Source organism: Pholcus phalangioides, unplaced genomic scaffold, assembly GCF_987345545.1.
Source record: "Pholcus phalangioides strain wild (caught in Gottingen) unplaced genomic scaffold, Ppha-v1.0 ptg000003l_1, whole genome shotgun sequence".
NCBI classification, from domain to species: domain Eukaryota; kingdom Metazoa; phylum Arthropoda; class Arachnida; order Araneae; family Pholcidae; genus Pholcus; species Pholcus phalangioides.
The window spans coordinates 3468793-3491683 of NW_028301596.1; the positions used below are offsets into that span (position 1 = coordinate 3468793).

The window sequence follows — 22891 nt, forward strand, 5'->3', positions numbered from 1 at the left end:
AAGAAAAAGATTGGCCACAAAGAACTTTGGAACTTAGAACAATAAATCATAAACATCAAGAACACTGGTATCATACAAGCCAAATCGATCTCAACAATCTGATTTTAATCGCTCCGTTGAGTTGTTTTGGCACTTCATCAATCACGAGTTACAGCCTCGTATGTGTTATATGTCTCTTTTTATTATTATTATTATTTTTTTTTTTAAAAACTAAATTCTTCGATAATACTTTTTTTAAACATATATTTTCCGTAGAAAAGCCCGGATGGAAAAATGAGCAAAAACATGTGAGCGATCCCAATGTAAGGCAAGGAATTTTCTATAAGGGCTCTGTTTTCTCGAGAAAGCCGAGAAAGATATCTTTATGAATAGACTTCAAAGTATCAGGAGAACCAATCACGATAACTTTCTCATAAAAATGTTCTTTCGGTCATAAACTCGTTTTTTTTTTACTTCATTACTTGAAAAGAAATACCTTATATATATATATATATATCTCGGCTTTCAAAGGCACAAGTCGGTTATTACGCTTTCTAGATGTTTCTCCATCTAGAAAAGAGATATCAATTTTTACTCTTTGTATATTAAAGAAACTTGAGGAGATAGGGTATTTATATATATATATATACATTTTTTTATGAATAATAACTATTTTTTGCTCTTATATTTGATACGCTATGGCGATGTTATTTCGGAAGCACGAACATCATTGCTTATGGTCCCTATAATCTTGTTAGAGGACGTGCATCGAATCAAAACTCTATCTATATTCTATATCATAGCCCGAGACATGAATCGATCGATAGTGGAAACAAGAACATGATTTTATGTGATAGGATTTCCTTGTATTAAAAATAACATCGACGAAATATCCATGTAAAAATGATAATTACTTTGCGCGTATTTTTTATATGGATATTTTATATGTTGATTTAATCAGAACTACCCTAAATAGGATATTGTAGCTATTATACAGCCAACCCTCGGTTTACGAACTTACTTCGTCCCTGATGTCCGTTCGTAAGCCGAGAAATGTTCGTAAACAGAAACAATTTTTCCCATACGAATCAATATAAAATGAATTAATTCGTTCCCAGCAATTCGAAGTTTTCTAGTGTGCGTTTTCGCAGCAACCCCAGTGGATAACGTGAAGCTAATGAAACTCATTCAATTAATAACTAAGTAAAACAATAGTCGCAATATGAAAGATACGAAATGGAAACGACACTCTAGGGGGTATGTCTGGTTTCACTAATACCATCTATAATCCCAGTGTCAAAGCAGCACCTCCTAGAGATAGAAGACCTCTGCACTGTCTGCCATAAACGTCATTCAGACTACCTAGCACGTTTGCCGCATTTTGAAACACAGCATCCTATCTCGTTTCTTCTTATTTTGGCTTAAAATTTTCCTGATTGGCTCACAAATACCTCATAGTGATTGGATGTGGGGCATAAAAATCGCCAATTCTGAGCCCGATCATCTCTTTTCCTCACAACGATGATACTGGCACGAGCAGGGAATTTTTTTCTTTAAATATTCTGAGGGAAAACGGACTACTTACTGATGTCACAAGCAGACTGCGGAGGTCTTCTATCTCTAGGAGGTGCTGGCCAAAGCTCTCAAAATCTCTGCCCGCAACACAATCTAGCCACAATATCCTCTAAGCCAAATTCATAGCTCAGGGGAAGAAACACTTGCTGCTAAGCTTTTTCATTGATGGCAAGTGCAACACACAATTTGCAATATTGCAACGTATATTATTAAAACAATGTTTGTAGAAGTCATTGAGAGTGTTAGTTTTATGACAAAAATTATTGTAAAACATTTTTGGAAAAGTTCTCTGATATGGAGCTTCTTGAATGACCCGCTAATCCGTGGATGACAGAGTGGACAATAGGATTCGTATTTGATGGCGTGAACATTCCTCAGATGAAATCAAATTCTATTAACACTGACGAGTCAATGTTTTGCTTGTCCCACCGTCATCAAGGCATCCGTGTTTTGCGCTGCTAACCCGAAAAATTCACTAAACAATCAAGGAAACAGTTATTTTCCGGATATTAAGCTGAGGTGATCTCGGAAAGAAAAGTCATCACATCTCCGCCGGGACTGTGGCGTGAGGCGCTGAATTAGAGACAGTAGCCTCTCTTAACTTCAGGAAAACACCAAGCTTCTTCGTATTTCTACTTCAGCGCCTCACGCCACAGTGCGTGAAATAAGGAAGGCAGGGTCATGTCTCCAGTGGTGTAGATGGTAGCATGCTTGTGCCCGGTATGCAAGAGGACCTGGGTTCGAGTCCCGGCTGAGACGTGACGACTTTTCTTTCCGAGTTCACCTCAGCATAATATCCGGAAAATAACAGTTTCCTTGATATCTTGGGCTGAGAAAAAGCCATCTATTCACTAAACAATGTTTGAAAAGCTCAGTGAAATTTGCTACCTCTGTTATGGTGTGACGCTGTATGAATGCTGGGGGCCCAGGAAAGCTTGGCATTTTAAATGTAACTGTCAATTCCAAGAAGTCTTTGACCATTTCGTGCCTACCATCATTCCAAAGACTTATTTGAAGACGATTTCGCTTTCTAACAAGATTCTGCGTCTAGTGAAACTTCAAAGACGACAAAGAATCGGCTTAAAGAAAGTGAAGTTAAAGTGTTTCCTCCCCCACCCCTCGCCTGCAAATTCACCCGATTTGAGCCCAATTGAAAATCTGTGGATCATCATGAAGACACCGCCTGCAGCAATTCGCCCCAAAGAACGAAAATGAACTTATGTCTACCTTGGAAATCCGTGTGAGTCAATATCTCTAGCGATAACTGTAAAAAGCTTGCCAATAATATGCCAAATCGTTTACGAGATGCTATTAGAGTAAAGTGGGGATTGCCACCAAGTATCGAAGGTTTCTGAATTGTTTGTTTTGAAAAATTTGTGCTTTTTTCAGTTTATTGTATTCTTTTAAAGCTACTACTAAAGTATAACAATTTTTATGATTTTTCCGGAAAAAAATGCACTCCGTTTTCATTTCTTAATGTAGAATTTTTCCTTTGGGATACATTCTTCCATAAACTATGTAGAAACTGTTGTACTTGTTTGAAATTTGTAAAATGATGTCTTTGTTGAAATATAATACAAATTTGAAATCAAATTTTGCGTTTTTCCTCTATATTCTAATTTTTTTTGAATGGGAGTTGTAGTCGATGGACCAGGGTATAATTGAAAATATGACGCGACACGTTACAAAAAAATCTTTTACTGCAGGAACTTGCTCTTATCTGATGATGCCATGACTGTCAAAGAATATTGGAAGGGATACAACATAAAGGGCGCTATTTTCAATGTCCCCACTGCCTGGACTGACCTTATATTGAAGTTTATATTGATCCTTTCGTAAAACGAAGTACGATATATATGTTTTATTCACTTTTAGAGGATTTTACTTTCATTTTCGTCCTATGTCCGCAGTGAAATCACGTCACTGTACATATGCATCAAGAGATTTCTGTTATCCATCTATTCGGTTATCCGCCACTGCCCTGGACCGTACGATGACGGTTAATTGAAATTTTACGGTATTGAGAAACACGTATCAAAGTTACGCTTGAAATATAGTTCAGTTCGTACATGGTGAATATAGTATTAAAATCAGACTAGAGTCGACGTCGGTTATTAGAACCACGGATAATGATATAATTTGGTATTATTATGACATTTGCAAGGTACGGAACTGTCCTATATCATAAAATCGGGGAAATCCGTTTATAGTTATCAGGACTTCGGATAATATTACCAATTTCTTTTTAAACTAAGGTTTAACCAAGTGTCTACCTTCATCGTTATCAGACTGCAATACTATCTAGGAGGCTAGAAGGTGCCTTTGCCCCCCCCCCCCTTCCTAGTTGTTAACACATTTCCGTACTTAATGTCGTAATCAGTCCAAAGTATTCGCTGTGATCTATATACGCGTGTGTCGAGCTGAGGGCGAATGTAGAACAATAGAAATGAAAGCTTTCCGGCAGTTCTTGAACAGTTCGTTTTAGGTGGCCAGATTAAAATTTCTTTTCCCGAGGGGCTTTTCCAAGGGATCCATGAGACGTATTTTGTATATTATAAGAAATATTGTAATTTGTTATATACATTAGACAGTTCCATTCTAACGTCTCACAATGGCTGAATAATAAAAATACAGGGCTTTAGCTCAAAGGAAAATAGAGGTTCTCTTTTAGAATGTAATAAAAAAAAAAAAGATTGGGAACGAACCAATTATATGTGAGAAAGAAACAGTTGTCCCGTTTTATCAACCCCCCCCCCGTGCAACCAAACAGGACGTATGGTTACCCGACCTGCAAATGAGACTTTCGGATATTGTTATCATTTGGTTATTGTCATTAAAATTCCCGATATGATAACATTAAGCGGAGTGGACTGTTTGTTGCATATATTCAACAAACAAATAAAATGCTAGCAAAATAATGCATATGAATGTCTACTACAATATAGTAAACCTCGTTATAAAAGTGCCGGGATGTCAATTACATGATTTTTTTTTTTTTTATAGTTTTAGTCAAACTTATTCCAAGACGGAACTGTATTTTGGAATCTCGTGAAATTCCAACTGAATAGATGCGAAACAAATTGCATTCTCATCGAAAAATAAGGGACCTGGCTTCCTTCGGGATGAAAATAAGATTCTTAAGAATCGAAGTATAGAATGTAACGCTTTTACATATGAAAAGACGTCTTGAATGGAATAGAATCAAGAATATGTTCGGATGGATTGAATTCCTCTAAAAAAAGTCGGCAATGCGATTCGATTCTATACTAGCAAAGAATTCTGTCGAAGAAATTCAAAATAGAAGACGGGAAACTAGATTTTATGAGCAAGAAGGAAGAATAAGAATGTGTCCGGGAGAAGATAGGTTCGAGCCCCGAACTGGAAAAAGAAATGTACGAGTGGTGACGGGAATAACACGCATATGCACGTGAACAGCAAGACAGCGATCTGATTCGATTGCTTAGAGACACACCGAATCAGACATGTCCCTCTTCGTCCAGACATGGCCGTTTAGCAACAGGCCAAGGTCGTACTAATGCAAACTCGCATTGTGAACGCTTTCGAGAAAAATGGGTGTACAACTTTGTGTGTATTGCTCGAAGTCAATTGGGAATTGGAATGCGAAGACTTTGTACCTTTCGTCTATGATCCTGATAGAATTTTTATGGGCGGTGTATATATATAGTTATTCTGAAGTATGTGAAATTACGAGCGAATAAATTTGTGTTATAAGATTCTTGAAGGTGATCCACGTTCGATTGAACATTTTATATCAATAATCCTCTCCAGTTCAATACGGATAAAGTTGGTGTGTGACAGTAGGGAAGGAAGGGTAAGGCAGAGGAAAAAACTTCCAGAGTTTTCCCATCGAAAATGTTCTCAACAAGTTTGACAGGTAATGAGAAATTCATCTGCTGAGCCTTTTACCAATCCTATACGATGACGATTGGATTTAGCGTGTAATATAAGACTGCAATAGGAGTTGTGGCATGAGAAATGATTCAGTTACACGGAGGGTACCAAGGAATTCATTTGCAACTATTGCTGAATCTTCGGGTGCGTGAAGCTGTCGGCCTTTTCAACGTAGTCACATACCTCAAGTTGCATTCTAAATACTTCAACCGTTTCGCTTAAAAGTCATTGGCAAGAAATTCGGATGATCTCTAACGAATAGGTGATAAATATGGTACCCTTGTTCTAACCTGACCGCATGTTGGAAAAACTTTTTTTCCAACGCTTCTAACGATCAGAATGCGCGAAAACCTTTCGACGAGGGGGGAAAAAATAAATAAAATGATAACATTATCCGAAGTCCTGATAACTATAAACTAATAGATTTTCCTCACATTATGATAAATGACAGTTCCGTACCTTGCAAATGTCATCTTTGAAGTTTCGACATCATAACAATACCAAATTATATCATTATCCGTGATTCTAATGAGCAACGTCGTCTTGTCTGATTTTAATACTATATTTTGCAATGCTTCACGGTGATTAGGAGAGACGAAAGAAAACAGGGAGAACGTTTTTGAGTTTATTCCACCGGCATTTGAACGCAATATTACGTCCTTGATCGTAAAGTGGTTAAGTCGGCTGATACCAAAGAACTCAATGCTTTTATGTATATAGATCCGCTAGAGTTTGATACATCATTCGAGGGCAGCGACACCTAACGTCGGAACTACAGTACACATGTTTATAAATTTTTATTGACATATTTCATATGAAAACATTCAGAGTATATTGATACACACGATATGAGAGTAGTAATAGTGAGCATTCCATATTCAATTTAAACACATCCATGAAAAATTTTCGTGATGAAATAACCCAATCTTTTCAGAAACGGGCAGATTTCACAACATGAGAATTATTCATCACCGCCTTTGAAGTATTCGCCTTACTATTTCCATCGGCAGCGAATTCCGAAACGGAAGGAGACATTTTTTCATGAGGTGCAACTTTCGGGATTTTGTTCCTCCAAGTGACGTCTCGGTCTTTGAAGTGGTCATCGATTCGCACCCGCGCTCTAACAGAAAGCTGGGAAGTAGGATCCGTCGTGGTCCTCGCGAAGCATTTCCTGATGAGGCTGCCAAAGTTTACCGCGTAGCTTCCGTACACAAGCGGATTAACGCAAGAGTTCGAGACGGCGAACATGAAGAGCGACGACTGGATTCGGGAATCGACAAGTTCCGCTGAAACCGGATCGAAGATGTACCACAGGACCATGACCACGTACGGTGTCCAACACAAGAAAAACGCTAAAACTATTATGATGGTCATTCTGAGGGTTCTATTCCGCGACTTCTCGATGTAAGACACCGCCGACAATCTCAATCCAACGCGGCCATGCGCATCATGGGTATTTGCAGCTACTGCACCTGTGGAAGAGATATCAGCAATTTTCAGTACGAGAAGAAATAACGAAAAACCGACATCTTACTAATACCGGAATTACACTACATAAAAGTTTAAAAACAAAATTATTTCACAAAACTTGAAGAAAAAAATCAACCAATAAGCTTATTAGTTACATTCGCTCGAATGCAACCAATTCGATTATTGGTTGAATAATCTTAATCTTTATTGTGTAATCCCGGCCTAACATTTAAGTTTTCGAAAGAGGATTTTAGCTGTTAAATGCTTAGCTTTTCATATGTGAAAAGGGTTCTTTAAACGTTCATTCCTGCAGGCAGTTTGAAGATAAATATTCAGAATGACCTTATCACATGTGTTGAGATCATATTCTTTCCATTTTATATTTTGAATTTGCTGGTATATGTCCCAATTAGCAACAACAACTTTTGGTTTGTTGCAGAGCATGTGTGTGATTGCGATTTCGCTAATTTGTTGAAATGATTTGTTTACATACCCGAATTATTTTGCTCTTACTATAGTTTGAAGCACGAAGAAGGCAGTTTCTTATACAGGGTTGGTGTCCTGTAAGTGGTATAATGCGTCCTTCACCTCGCCAATCGTCCATCATAGAGTTATAGCGTCGATTTAAAAAATGCTCGAAATATGTTCAAAAACTATCCTGTACCAGTTTTGAGAGTGAAAATAAAGTGTGCCAGAAAATAAAAAATCGTAATTTTACCACGGTCCCCGTTGTCCTCTAACGTCCAGTTAGAAAGTTGTTTGCCCCGTTTTTTCTGAGCCTAATAAAAGAGTTCCTATATTTTTAACTGCAATATTCGCACAGAGATCCGAATTCAAAAATGGGAGAAAAATTATGAAAGCACAGCAAAAAAAAATAACGCGGGCTCTCAACGTTTCTTTCCATCAAATTATACTGTCCTGTCCCAACTTTTTCCCCAATTTTATAATTCAAATATCTGAGCGAATATTGCATTTAGAAGCTTGAGTTTTTTTTTTCTTTTTGGACTCGGCAGAGACGGGACAATCAATGTAATTGTAAGTTGGGCGGGGGATCGTCTGAAAATTCAGATTTTTTTTACTTTGTTAAGTACTGTACTTCAAATTACGGGGTAATTTTTCAACACTTTTTAACACTAGAAAGGCCGGACAAAGCATTATACCTAAGAGAGCCACTTCAGTCATTTTGACCGCTGCTACTTTTTATTGCAATACATTTAATTACATTAAATTTTAAAAATAAAAATTAACAGTATTTATCCCACATAGTTCATTTTTTAATTTTAAAGAAGTTTGCGTTTTCTTAAGCATACAGGGTATCTATAAAATGACTTTCCAACTATAAATATGAAAATTTAGAGGGTAACTTTGGACAAGATTCACCATGAAAAAAAAGACAGATAAACAGTAAATTTACATCGCATCGTAAATTGCTCTATTTTGAGGATGTGTACACATTTTTATATGTACATCACGGCCTTTTTATTCACTTTATGTCGTTGTTCGCGCACGCTATGTATTATGCCACTGTAAATTTGCCCTATCGAGGAAATACTAGGGCACTATTTAAACTAACTTATGAAGAAGGCGCAATTTAAAAGAAATAAGCCTTTGTCTTTCCTTTTCATCATTATTATCTGATTTCCAGAACAGCCAATAACCGAATTTCTTTTTCGGGTAGATACAGCAGAAAATCATGATCTTCGTTGTCAGAGTTTGCATCGTAAGTCTCCTCAGCCTCATATTTATTGTCCGAAATATCATTCAGCACTGATAAAATTAGACTATTTTGTTCTAATACATCCTTTTTTCTAAGAGCCATTTCTACACACTGTGAATGAAACTCTGTTTCCTAGGAAGCTTTCGAAGCACATGGTGGCATGAAGAGTTATGAAATGTCAAACCAAAACAAAAACTGAGCTTGCCATGTGAACCATCAGAAAAAAAAAAGTTTCCTCAACTTTGATAACAGAGGCTCAATGAGATATAAGGTATTAATTGTGAATACATACTGTGCCTGTCAACAGACGCTTTAGATTGCCCAAGTAACATGATTTATTTTTTTCTTATCGATATGTTACTCCTGAATATATGATGTGTTGTGTGTGCCATCAGGGAATGATAATTGAAACAATACCTCTACGACGGATCATTGATTTAGATAAAGGTCGCATTATCACTTACAGGACACCCTGTATATTCAAAAAGTAATGTTATTTCAATACATTTCTTCCACGTGCGATTTTTGAGGCTCTGTACGTCCTCTTTAAAACTCTGCACAATACAAAAATATATGTTTTTAATTTTTTCCGGCTTTTTATAATAGTTATGAGAACGAATGATCAGCTCGAAGAAACATCATTCATTTAAGGGTTAAAAGATTTATGCACTTTAAGCATCTTTAAACGCGAAAATCTTTTGAATGCGTGAAAATATTTTAAAAGTGTGAAACAAGAAATCAAATTCTAGTCATATTGGTATTAGCTTAAATCTAGAAAAATGGAGAGAGATGATTTTTCTCATCCCATAATTCATCAAGGAGAAAGGTTAACTAGTCTGGCACTACCATGTGACTGGCGAACCTTTTGCGTTCAAGTAGAGGAGATAGTCCTTGTTGTATAATGAGCTAAGAAAAATCATCTCTTTATACTGTCGCTTCTTGGGGGCTATTTGCTGTTAAGTGAGCCAGAGCACACAGTGGTTCTCAACCTGGAGCCATATGGCCCTCTTGTAGTCCTTGGAAAGGGAGTTACAGTATGAAAAGAAGCCACGACAAGAAGTAACAGAGGGTGGAAGTCACAGAGAGCTATGAAGAAACAAAGCTTTCAAGTGGAATATGATGGGGAAAAATATGACTACTTTCAGAATGCAGTAGCTGTCCTAAATACCAGGGCTGTAATCAACCCTTTAGCCCATGGGTCTATAGGCCCCCTATACAATTCCCAATACAACCCCTATACCCGTCACAATCAAATCTGGTACTGCATTTTCAAATTGAAGCATGTAACTAAGTAACAGGTTACTTTCAGCCAAGTATGGAGCCTCAGAACATCACTTTGCCGGGGGTCTTATGATATTCAGACAGTTATGCATAATCCCTTCTCCCAAGAACGAAGCTCACTGAACTCTAGCTCAGAGTATGGGATGTCTTGGACGAGGGTACGGGCCCTGGACAAAAGAGGGGGCCATGAGAAGAAAATATGGTCCGAAGGGGGGCAGCGGGCTGAAAAGCAAAGTTTCTACTTCTGCGTTAGAAAAAAATGTAAAGAAAATCTACGAGATTTTTTGGCGAAAACTAACTGATCGCTTCAATTTCTTTTTATTGAAATCTGTTCGACCTGATCATGCGCATTAAAAATACAAACATTATCAATTTACTTGTATTCCTTGACCTTCTGAACATCGTGCAGAGTATTCGAGAATAGCACAGTAATATGATGAACAGGGGTACCAGGTACAGGGCCAGTAAGCAGAAGAGGTTGTAAGCCATCTTGTGGTACTCGGTCGGAAAGAAACCAAAGCTCACGCACTGTTCGAATTGCGGGAATTCCGGATGGCTCTGCACGTGGAAGATGAGACTCTGGAAATACAAACAACGAGAACACAGAATGTTAGGTACAATCCATTCTAGCTAGATTTTGCAAATAGCATTGTATATTTGGGAAACCCCTTATACGGACCATTGACTTTATACGCATTTATATCAATTTCACGCTTCGACGGAAATATGTTTCGTTTGCAATATTTTGTGCTGGAGAATAAATAAATGTGATTCCGAAACTGCCGCGGCATGGCGTTAGCATATTTTTTCGAATTTGAATATCGTATCCGGAATTTTAACAATGACTGTGGTTTTCTCGACTGAATTGAAGCTGCACTTAAAGGTGCTCCTCCAAATGCTACGCCATATATTTGAAATTATAATCTTGTTTTTTTTCGAATCACCTGGAATGAAATATATGCAATATCAATTTCGAAATTTTCGAGGAAATTGCTGTATTACTGTCCGATATCCGCAGTTGTCGTAGAATTTACTATACAAGGAACTCACGAATGAATTCTAATAAACTTAATCTATATACACGGTGATTACTTAATTCCACTTGCCATGAATTACTGGTGGAACGTTGATCCTAAAAGCAATCTTCCAATTAGAGAAAAATCATCCAAATAACGTATGGAACTGGGATACGTCATTCATGTTGCAAAGGGTTATATATTTATTAAAATAAAATGAAAATAACTTTATATACGGACGAAAAGACCTAAAAAAACTTAATAAGAATGTTGTTGCCCCGTCTATCCTGAGGCAAACAAAAAAAAAATTCATCCCTTCTAAGTGCAATATCCACAGACATATTTGAATTCAAAAATCGGCGGAAAGTTTGGAAAGAACGACATAAGTGAGGAAAAAAAACCATTGTCCTGTCCTTTCCCCAGTTTTCTCCGATTTTTGAATTCGAACATATCTGCGAATATTGCAGTTAAAAACGGGTTTTGTTTTCGTTTGCCTCAGAGGGGATAGAACGATAACATTTTAATCGGGATTTTAGGACAGGGTGTACGTATAAGAGCTATTTTTTGTTTTACCAACTACACAACCCTTGCAACGTGAATGATTTATCCGAGTTCTTCTGCACGTTATTCGGATAATTTTTTTTTAAATTAGAAGTATGGCTCTAAGATTAACGGTTGACCAGTAAAATGATGTAAGGGGGGATGTGTGGTGATTTATACGTCAAATGAAAATAATCGTGATTCTGGAAAGGAGTCAAAATGCGGGACATGTTATCAAAAAGTTCGGAACCACCAAAAATACGGGAATATCCCTTAAAATAAGTCCTACAGTCACCCTATATCTATATGTTTCTGGTCCGTGGACTAGAAAGGTTGTGCACCCCCTGATATACACAAACCATATTTATGCTAAACCCTCATCTACACAAACCACATTTGTGTTAAACCCTGATCTGCACAAATCATCTTTGCGCTAAACCTTGATCTAACAAACCATATTTATGCTAAACTTTTGGTCATCTATGTATCACAGTTTCTCTCGATGCGACTGCTCCTCTTGGTCTTGGCTGCAAGTTGTACCGTCTCACCTGACTGCTGCACTCTCCTGAGGACGCGTACGTAGTGGCAGTGACTCCTATCGGTCTTTGTCACTATTATAGTTGTACTTCCCTCACACGGGTCCCATGAGGGCACATACTTGGGGTAACTGTCTCCTAAGGCTAGCGTAGTCTTGTCGCGCTGCTATCCCTCTCTAATGCATGTTCCTCTCCAGGAACCTGACAAAACCTGTCTGGTGGCTTAAGTTCATAGGACTACCAAGGGTTCTCATCTTGAAGGCTAAGATCGCAAACTCTGGCATCATCACTCAAAGTGAAACTGGGCCGTCTTTGGACACTGCGTTTCATAGTGCCAGAGGTATCCAGAAGCTTCACTATTACAGGAAGAGTGAGTTGAGCGCTGAAACCGTTCTAAGTAGACTAGAAATGGGCCGTGCTTTGTGAACATTTGATGTTGTCACCGGATCCGTCGTTGAAATATGTAAGCGTCGTTTGCCGCATTGGTATCCCAACTAGATTATATTGCCACGTCTTCAGCAGATCCTCCAGGAATAATCGACAGGCAGAGCTCCTTGTGGCCATAGATGTTTATCTGGAGTTTGAAGATTAGTAGCCTCTTTAGCATGTTAGTCAGCTGGCTCGTTGTCAGCTACTCCAGAGTGCGCCTTCACTGGCCAGACCAGCCGTTTTCTTGGATTTCCACCGAGGATGCGTCAAATCTCTGATTTTTTTTTATTGCCCAGAAAATAACAGATGACGACAGTAGAAAAAAACCAGCTGATTATTTTGCAATTTCTACTATCTTATGTCATCAATGCACTGATAATTTACATTTACTTAACTCGACAAAATTTAGTTTCAGATTAAGATCAAGTTACGAAAAATTCATACCTTATGTAATTTTATTTCATCAATTATATGACTTTTTTTTTTTTTAATTTATTAGAAGAGTGATAATTTTTTTTTCTCAAAAATTGTTTTTGTCAATATAATTTCACTCTCAATGAGGAAAAAATATTGATTTAACTTTTCTTCCTATAAAAAGAATACTGACCTTTTTTCACTAAGGATATTTAAATTTTTACTCATTTCGAAGTAATTTGAGAACAAAAAAAAACAGGTTCAATATCGAATATTTATTTTTTAATCTCAGAACTTTGTTAAATTTTTTTTCCCTAATAGTCTTTTTTTTCCCCCTGGAAACAGGAAAAATGAATGATATTTCTTCCTCAAGTAAGTCACAAACAAAAGATGGATATTTTTCCCCCTTTTACAAATAAAAGAAGTTTTTTTTTAGATAATCCCGGAAATTTTAACAGTTTTTTTTTTCTGTTAAACACAAAAAAAACACTTTTATGTTTTTTTAGTTTTCCAGTTTTTTTTTTAGTTTTTCAGGTTTTTTTTTTACTTTTTTTGAGTATTTTTTTTAAGAATTTTACGTGTTTCCTACTTTCACACTTTCCAATTATGACAAGCAGATCTTTATTTAATTTTTTTTAAGAAAAGTAGTTACTCTAGTATTTCTTTACTGTTATTTCTACATGTTACGGTGAAAGTGATAAATCGGTTATTGTACATAGTAACCGGTTATTATGAACACTTACCAATCGCCATGGTAAGTCTGATAAATTTATCACTATTACCGGCGAATATGCATAATTCCCAAGCATCGTTGGTAAATTTCATATACACTAAAAGAAAATTATGATTTTTACCGGAGATTACGCATAAATGCCAAGTTTCGTTAGTGAATTTCATAAATACTTGAAATTTATCGCGTTTATCTGTAATTATGCATAATACCCAAGTGCGATTGGTGAATTTCATAAATATGAATGAGTCTAGTATGTGTGATGAGCATAATGGGGCACCGATATAGCGATAACAAATTTTAAGATCGTATCCCGATATAATGTTTCGATAAATATATGGATTATCATGTATTGTATATCATATAGTACGACTTACAATTGTTTACAAACTCGCGACACTTGGGTGTTATGCATAATCGCCGGTAAATGCGGTAATTTTTTAGTTCTGTAACAGGCAAGCTGTTGACACGTGAGGTTTAAGTTTTTATCGAGAGACGAAGACATTCTGGAGGAGTTCGATTTTAACCTTCATGGCGAAGGGTTGTCAGTTACGCACGCTAAAGTAGAGGTATTCTGTATTAACATAGAATAAAAGAGTTTCCCATGTTCCCCGTTCCGTATATATAGGCCTAAACCTCCCCGACCGTCACAATACTTATTAAATTTACCAACGACGGACGCTTGAGGTAGTATGCGTAATCGCCGGTAAAAAATGATAAATTTATGAAAACATCAAATTTGGAAAATTCTCGTTGATTATGCATAATAACTGGTTAATATGTATGATAACCGGATTCATCACATTTACCGTAACATATACATCGACACGTCTTCGTTAAAAAAACCGATTCCCTGAAAATTTCCATAAGAACTGTTGATTTAAGAAAACTTATTATACAAACCCAAATGAATTTACATTTAAATAGCTAATTTTCAATATTTGTTTACGCTTCTATTCTTTCGCTACTGACTCCTTGTGAATGATTCCATGAATTTTTTTATGTTTTTGGTCGTTGTAAGTCATTAGCTTGCGGTGTTCCTGTTTAATCTCTGCGCTTCTATTAATGAGAAAAGAGAACTTGAGATAGAGATGATATTATTTATAGAAAAAATATTGTATGTATATAGAGGGTGAACAAGAAGGCCATAGAAACTTTAAAAATGAATAAAAATCGGAAAAATAACCGAAATAAAAAACGGTTTGCACGGTTAGCATCGCTAAGGTCACGGGAATTTTTCTGACGGAAAAAAAATTACTAAAAAAACAGCCGATAGATGGTGCTGGTACGAGCGGCTTCGGTGGAAATATGCAAACGAGACGTTTATAAGAACTTGCGCTCCTGATTCACAACTAGCTCACTGTTGTAAAGCGTGTATGTGGACCTGCTGACTCTGCCGTTGCTGGATTTGTGACTCGCCTGCAGACTTATTGCCTGTGGTGGTGGTGGTGGTGGTCATGTGGAACACATATCTGTAATTAACGATTTGGAGGCATTCTGTTCCTTAATTGCGCATCTTTTGACGTATCTTAATTGCCAACAACTTTTCCAGTGGAGTTGTCAGTATAAGCTACCTATTTCATCATCAAAAAGTGGATCAATGCATTTAGGTAGACGCACCGATCCTGAATATTACCAACTAGGTAATGAAACGTTACAGCAATTGGATACATGCGTGGATTTAGGTATTGCAATGAGCCGCATTCTGTATTTTACTGATCATTATCATGGCATAGTCTGCAAAGCTAATAGAATTTCATATATGTTACGTACGGCATACCGTAAGTGTGATGCGCATACGTTGTCATATGCTTTCTGTGTGTACGTTCGCCCGACCCTGGAGTTCTGTTCGCAAGTATGGAGCCCTTACAAAATCAAGGACATACAGCTCCTCGAAAAGCCACAGAGGTCGTTTACTAAACGAATACCTGGCATGAGCGGTCTATCTTATTGCCAGAGACTTCAATTTCTGGGTTTACACTCACTGGAATGGCGTAGAATCGCTGCAGATCTGAAGATGTGCTACAAACTAGTCCACCAAAATGTTTATCTACCATCGAGAGAGCCTTTCTTTGAGATCATAGACAGGCGAGTTAACCTACGTAGGCATCGCTTCCAAATAAGAATACCAATGGCTAGAAGGGATTGCTTTTTCCACGGATATAGATGCCGTGTGGCAAGAATATGGAACAGTCTTCCATCAGAACTTGTATGTGCCTCCTACGCAAGATTTGCTTCCACTATTGGGGATTTCGACCTGGCTCCGTATGAGAAGTGCTTCCCGTACTGACTATTATTAATTTTTTTTTCTTCCAGTATAAGTGCATTTCATGCCTTCTGGGTTATTGTAAATAAAAATAAATTATCTTTTCTCTGACTTGTGTACGTCAGCGTCACCTATCCGCTGTTTAGAGGTTTTTTTTCCTGTCTTTAAAAAATTCCCGTGACGTAGTGATGCTAACCCTGCAAACCGTTTTTTATTTCGGTTATTTTTCCGGTTTTTATGAATTTTTGAAGTTTCTACGGACTTTTTTTGCCCGACCTGTATACATATCCCTTCTTTATTTAGTTCTTCAGTCTGATTCAATAGAGAAACAAGTTCCGCTGGATATCAAAGCATTTGAATGTTGATTTATTCGTTTTTTTTTGTGCTTATTTATTCAGTATGATTATGAAAAAAATTATCAGAATATTTTTCAGCCGTGAGAAAGAGATATTTTCCATCCATGAGATATTTTCCATCCAAGTTTTGTCACTTGAAATTCACGCACAATATGTCGAACAAAGGATTCACCAACTGTAACGCTCAAAAGACTTCCGGCAAGAATAAATTTGTCTACAAATTTCTTTTTTAAATTTTTTAGTAAAATATATCCTATGAAACGCAAACACCGTAATTCAATACAAACTATTGTTCCGGGTAGTCAACAAAATGAATTGAATCCAATTTCAAGAAAGTCTTGAAATTGGTAAAGGCACGAAACGATTCAATTTAAAGGTCGTCACTAATTTATTTTCCGACAACTATTTACACTGATAACAACAGCGAAAACTACTACTACTACTGCTTCACCATACACACACCTCGTACTTATTCCTATTCAGAATTTATAATGAATTGTACATGCCGGAATGTGTGTGTGTACGTGTTTTTAACCTAGCGTGACATATGTTTCTGTGTAACGCTTTTTATGTGTAGTGCTTCCATCTGCCGCCAATTTTTCTAACCGTAAGTTAAGTGTAATGTTTGATTAATTGTACCGTTGTAGGCCAGTTGTTCTCTGTGGTGAGACTTTTTAATACCGAAAACGCTTTTACACAGAGAGCTCCGTGAAAGCGGCTTCTCTAGCATACAAGAGATCTCATATTCGACTCAACTACTCCTCAGTTTCGCTTTGGCGGCGTTGTTATGCAGAACAAGAAAATTTCTCCACCATTCACGCGAGATCTCATTCTTTCCTTTCCTTCCCACCAACTCTATACTCTATGACGCCGCCATATCATCGAAGCTGTTGCCAAACTCGTCAAATTGGTCGCTAATTCGGCAATATATTCAGAGAGAAATTCGTTAATTTTCATTTTTACATTAGATAATGACTACTTACTGGCGATAAAAATGACATAATAAAGAATTAGGACAATTTACGCAATTTTCGTAACACTATTATGACCAAAAATGTCTTGTGTGCAGTTTTCACATGTTTTTGAATAATTAATTTCATAAAAATTTGACACAAACATCTAATAAGTATGTATAGTCTTCTATAAATACACATTAAATCCAAAATTAATTACTTTTGATCAAACTTTATTTGTCAAAACAGTTTTTGTCCGTCCAAAAACGAAAATTACGCAATAAAAGCTCACTGACCCCAAACAAACAAATTGTCGGAGAAAGAAGTTTCTTTTTTACTTTATATGATAATTCTTCAATTATTTTATTCGCAGAATACTTTTTGTCAACTCTGGCTTACAACTTAAGCCAGTAAATGTTGTAACGTTCACAGAGAATTAGAGAAAAAATAATTGTGATCAAGAGAGAGAAGAAGAATCTATTTTTCAGGGATTTGTTGAAATAATTCAGGTTTCTGATATAAATACAAATATAACGCCCATATGATGGAAGAATCCATATTCACCCATCCTTACGGAAATATTTCGATATATGGCGAAAGTGATTATACAGATAGAAGGCCTCCGCACGGGTTGCCAAGTCCATCTGTAACGTCATCAAGACTACCTAGCAAGTTTGTCACGTTTTTAACAGCATCCTATTTCGTTTCTTCTTATTGCGGCGTAGAATCTTCCTGGTTGGCTCCCAAATACCGCATGGTGATTGGATGTGGGACAAAGAAATAGCCAATTCCGATGCCGATCGTTTCTTTTTCTCAAAACGATGATATTGGCACGAGCAGCGGGATATTTTTCCCTGAATATTCTGAGGCAAAATAGACTGCTTGCTGACGACACGAGCAGCGTCCGGAGTCACCTCTATCTCTAGGGCGTGTTGGTTGAGCACGAACGCTTTAGCAGCATACACAGAGAGATTTTATATTTATAGAGATGTTCTTTTATTGTAACCATAATCGGTACTCACATTCTCTAGGTTTACATGCGTAACCAGGAAAGAGGTACAATTTTATTGAAACAAGTGCATAAGAATATTATGGTAATAAAATCCCCTTTCATTCAGATGTTCTACGTTTGCGAAAAGCGTTTCAGATCGTTCTATTTTAGAAACGAAAGCAAATTATACTTTGACATTTTAAGATACATTCAAATTGGCTGTACTGTATGCAAATTTTTTCCTCATCGTGCATGCTCAAGAACAGGGGCGACGACCACGGGCTAAATACGTCCGCCAAAGGGATTCCATCCGGCCCGGGAAAGGTTTCGGTAAAAAATTATCAATATAATCAACACGATAAATCACTTGCATGACCATATTTAATTCATAAAAATACGGGAAATCGGGATCTTTACGGGACATTTCCGGTGACGCAAAAGATTTTCGAATGCAAATAAAGTTGCTAATTACATCCAAAAAGAAAATTGGCGAAGACAAGTGAAGTTTCAATAATTAAGCAGAAAACATTTTACAGAAACAAGTAAAACTGCTAACTATAGCCGAAAAAGTTGTCACAAACAAGTAAAAATACCACTGACAGCAAAAAATCTATCAAGGCAAGTATAGTTGCCAATGATAGCCAAAAAAAAAAAAAAAAAATGTCAAATACAAGTAAAGGTGCAGATTACGGTCGAAAAATATTGTCAAAGGAAAGTAAAGTTTTACCAATTAAAGAGAAAAGAAAAATTGACAAAAGCAAGGAAAGTTTCCAGTCGCCGCCATAAAGCTGTTAAAAGCAAGTAAAGTTGTGAATTAAAACCAGAAGAATTGTCAAAGGCAATTAAAGTAAGTTGTCAAAGGCAATCAAAGTAAGTTGTCAAAGGCAATTAAAGTAAGTTGTAAAAGGCAATTAAAGTAAGTTGTCAAAGGCAATTAAAGTAAGTTGTCAAAGGCAATTAAAGTAAGTTGTCATAGGCAAGTAAAGTAAGTTGTCAAAGGCAAGTCAAAGGCAAGTCAAAGGCAGAAAATAATTGTCGAAGTCAAGTAAAGTTACTTATGACAATGAAATTTTCATAACAAAGTTGACAACCATCGCTAAAACTGCTGAAATATCACAAATGACGGAAAATAGTGGGGTTACTGCAAGTCGCAATGGGTGAAAAATTAGTTCACCAAAAAACAAGAAAAACATAGATATTTTTGTTCGACTATAAATTATCGTGATTACCGTAATATAATTTATGTCATGAAAAAATGTTGAAAATAAGGAAAAAACGAGACATATTGTAAAAAAAAAATTGGCGCATCAAAAATATTACGGGAGTATCTCTCGTAAAGAACACTCTAATTACAGTCGAATCCCGTTATAGCGAACTCCAAGAGACCGGAGAAATCATTTCGTTACAATGAAATTTCGTTATCAAGGAATTGCAAGGTTTTCCATTGTTCATATGTAAACGTATCCGATGGATTAGGAAAGTGTTCGGTAAAGCGAGATTTTCGCTATAACGGGATTAGACTGTATAAACAATTTTTTTGGTACGCGAGTGGCAGAAATACCGCATATCTGGCTGCGGATTGAAAAGGTTGCGCACCGCCTGCTCAAAAAGAACCTCTGAGAATTCGGGCAGTACAGCTTTTAGCCATGCAACTAATTTGGGTTTTCCGTTTCCAGAATTCCATGAAGTGCGCAATGAAGTTTCTGGAATGTGTGAATTGTCTATGTCTAAACAAACAAACACGGTACTCGGTGAATTCAGTCAGTAGAGAATTAAGAGAGAAGAATAATTAACATTATTCTACCAAGAATCATTCGACTAAGCTTGAAATTTCAAAGGCAATTTATAATGTTATAACTTGTTGAACATGTTATTTTTTTCCTTTCTTCTCTGCAGAACTGAATAGGAAAAAAAAAAATTAATTAACTTGATTTAAAGATTTTCTGAATAAGGAAAGAGCTAAACTCGGGGAATGTTTTTTTTTAAATGTAAATCTCAATGAGAAATTGAACTTAATTAAGAGCACGAAAAAAAACGTAATTACCTTCAACAAATCCCTTAAGAAAATTAGAAACTGGGAAATAAGTCCCATTCTGTCAGGAATGGATTTGGAAAATCGCGAAATAACATCAGAAATACTGTGAATTAAAAAATTGGCTGGTTTAATTAATGTGTACTTTGACAATCGGTACAGAAATAACGTCGAAAATTGAGGATAACATTACGTATTACGCGATTAAAAACGTCGTTTCCACACGTGTAAAGCATTTTCATCCATTCATGTGCAATTAGTTACGAAGGAGAAACGTATTAAGAGGAAATTAGTCTGGTAGCAACGTGCAAGAGTAAATCAGGAGCATAATAAGGGCTATCTCGTGAGGCATTGGAGAAGGTAACAGCTGACGTCACTGGAACTTGCGAAGAGCGTTTTGTCAGTGCCCGAGTGGCGCAGTGGTAAGATTCTCACCTCCCACTATGAAGGTCGCTGTCAAGATCCACGGGTTCGCGAATCCCGCCAAAAGAACATCAGAGAAAGTTATTTACCTATATCGAGCCTGGGGCAACCACCGATAGATGGCGCATTCATTTCCTCACTCAAGTCCCCTATTAGGAGATTGCCACATGGCGATATATGACTGGAGTTGGTGTGCGGTAAAGTAGTGACCCCACTACCCTGCGAAACGGAGTGTGCCCGTTTTGCTACCTTGTTAATTACTGTAGATTGCACGGCAACTGTATTGCCCATTTTACTGTATTCTTACGAAAGTTATCTTTTCGATGATTGACATATGTTTCCGTTTAACTGGTTTGCTGCATTCAGCCATTTAAACATTTAAAATAAGAAATTTTCCATTTGCTTTTATGTGGTATAACTTCCACCAAGAATATTTTTTTCGGATCCATTTCAGTTCAATCATGTAATTACGTCAAGAGTTATTGGGTTGATGGAAAGCCCCCCTCCCCCAACTAGACATATAATTTCAATTATTTTATGCACTTTCCAATGATTTTTTATTACTTTTTGGTGGATTTTTGATTACTTTTTACTTCATTTGAATTAGGTTGTAGTTTTTAAAAGCCTTGAACTTCGTTATTACCAATACAACTGCAACATAAAAGCATGAGACACAAAAATCCCAATATTGATTTTTTGAAGCTGTTATTATAATCAATTTGAATACGATAAAGACATTAATTACTTATCAACCATTTCCTAGATTTTATCGATTTCTTTGTTTTTTTTCATCTCTTTCTGGATGCACTTTTATCCCTATTCAAACTCTTAATTCTGAACTCAAGAACTCATATTTGTTTATTACTGATTACAATTTATTATAAGATAACTGGCGAATGATTATTAGATCTTTGACCGTAGTTATCACTGATCACAAAAAAGAATCCCCCGTGCCTACCAGTCACACTAAAACATCACCATGAACAAGAGAGCAACATGAATGAATGAATGAACGCCAGGGTCTCTGCCACCGGACTTATCCCGTTGCCGAGATCTCTTCCAGCCCAGCTCCGTGGCAGAGTCTGGAACAAAGTGAGTGTGTGCACCTAACAGTCTGAGTGTGTAGCTAGTGTTGTGTATGATATTTCAGTGCTGCCATCTATACTTCAAATTGTGAGGGAAGTGTAATGATTGAATATTTGTAACGTTGTAGGCCTGTTGCTCTCTGTGGCGAGACTTTTTAACGGGGAGATCGGCTCGCATTCACGCCTTGAAGTTGGAAACCACAGAAAACCAACTTCAGCCGACCACCACTGTGGCGGTTCGAACCCGGATCCTCGCGATGCGAGTCGGTCACTATAACCACTCGACCACCACAGCGGCACAAGAGAGCAACAGTAAAATAAGCAACTAAAATTTAATATAATCCTAAGAAATAGTAAGAGTAATAAAGTACGTTTTGTAAGCTGAAGCTGTCTGTGCGAGAGATAAGTGCCAGGGCCATGACGTCACACAACAACTCCGAGACTACTCCCACTGAGCCAAGGAGGCAAACGAAACATCGAAGAAATGAAACAGCCTTTACTACATAACCCCGGGAGTATAATCCTAGATAGCTTTCAGACTTATTTTGTTTTTTAACCTTAGAGTAGCGACACGAAACGTCATCTCCTGTTAGCCTTAGGGCCTCCTCCCACGGGGAAACTAAAATTGGGTTTAGGCACTTAAGAATGAGAGAAAAGTTTTCTTTCCAAATTAATTCTTTACTTAATGCGCGGGCAATCCTTCGCTTTCAGGGAGAAAGTTTGCTTTTGTTTTCCCTCCAGGAGTTATTCCAGGATCTTGAAGAAGAAATGCCTGTTATTGTGAGAAATTTCCTTTATTTTTACTCTTTTTTTTATAGACATTCTTCAACGTGAATATTTGATTAATAAATACCCTATTCTCAAGCCTTTTTTCAGATTAAAGAAGTTCAAATATGAAATGAAAGTTATTTTATGGGGACTTTTGATGACATGAGGGGAGGGTTTTGGATGATGCTTACGGGTTCAACCACCCTTTATAAAAATATGAAATATTCTTAATGACATCCTGAACTGTGGTTTGTAGGCACCTGAACTAACAATCTTCCTATTGATAAGTCTCCTAGAGAGCCACTTTAGTGATCTCTAAATGTTTCGTGGATCCTTCAGATGATCTAGAAATGTGTTTGGGCCGCTTACGCACTCTCGAGCTGTGCCATGCATCATTCAAGTGATCCGTAATTATGCC

The 22891-nt window shown here is 37.0% G+C and overlaps 1 protein-coding gene across 1 annotated transcript in view; it reads right to left on the reverse strand.

The window, feature by feature from the left end:
* Window positions 1–6321: 6321 nt before the first annotated feature.
* The window catches only part of LOC149087906 (adipokinetic hormone/corazonin-related peptide receptor variant I-like), an 87799-nt gene continuing 71229 nt past the window's right edge, over window positions 6322–22891 (reverse strand). Inside the window, exons 2-3 of the mRNA XM_089242503.1 lie at window positions 10312–10513; window positions 6322–6938 (exon numbers count right to left, since the gene is read on the reverse strand). Coding sequence (XP_089098629.1) covers window positions 6397–6938; window positions 10312–10513 — 744 coding nt within the window. The 3' untranslated portion in view covers window positions 6322–6396. The remainder of the gene's footprint in view (window positions 6939–10311; window positions 10514–22891) is intronic.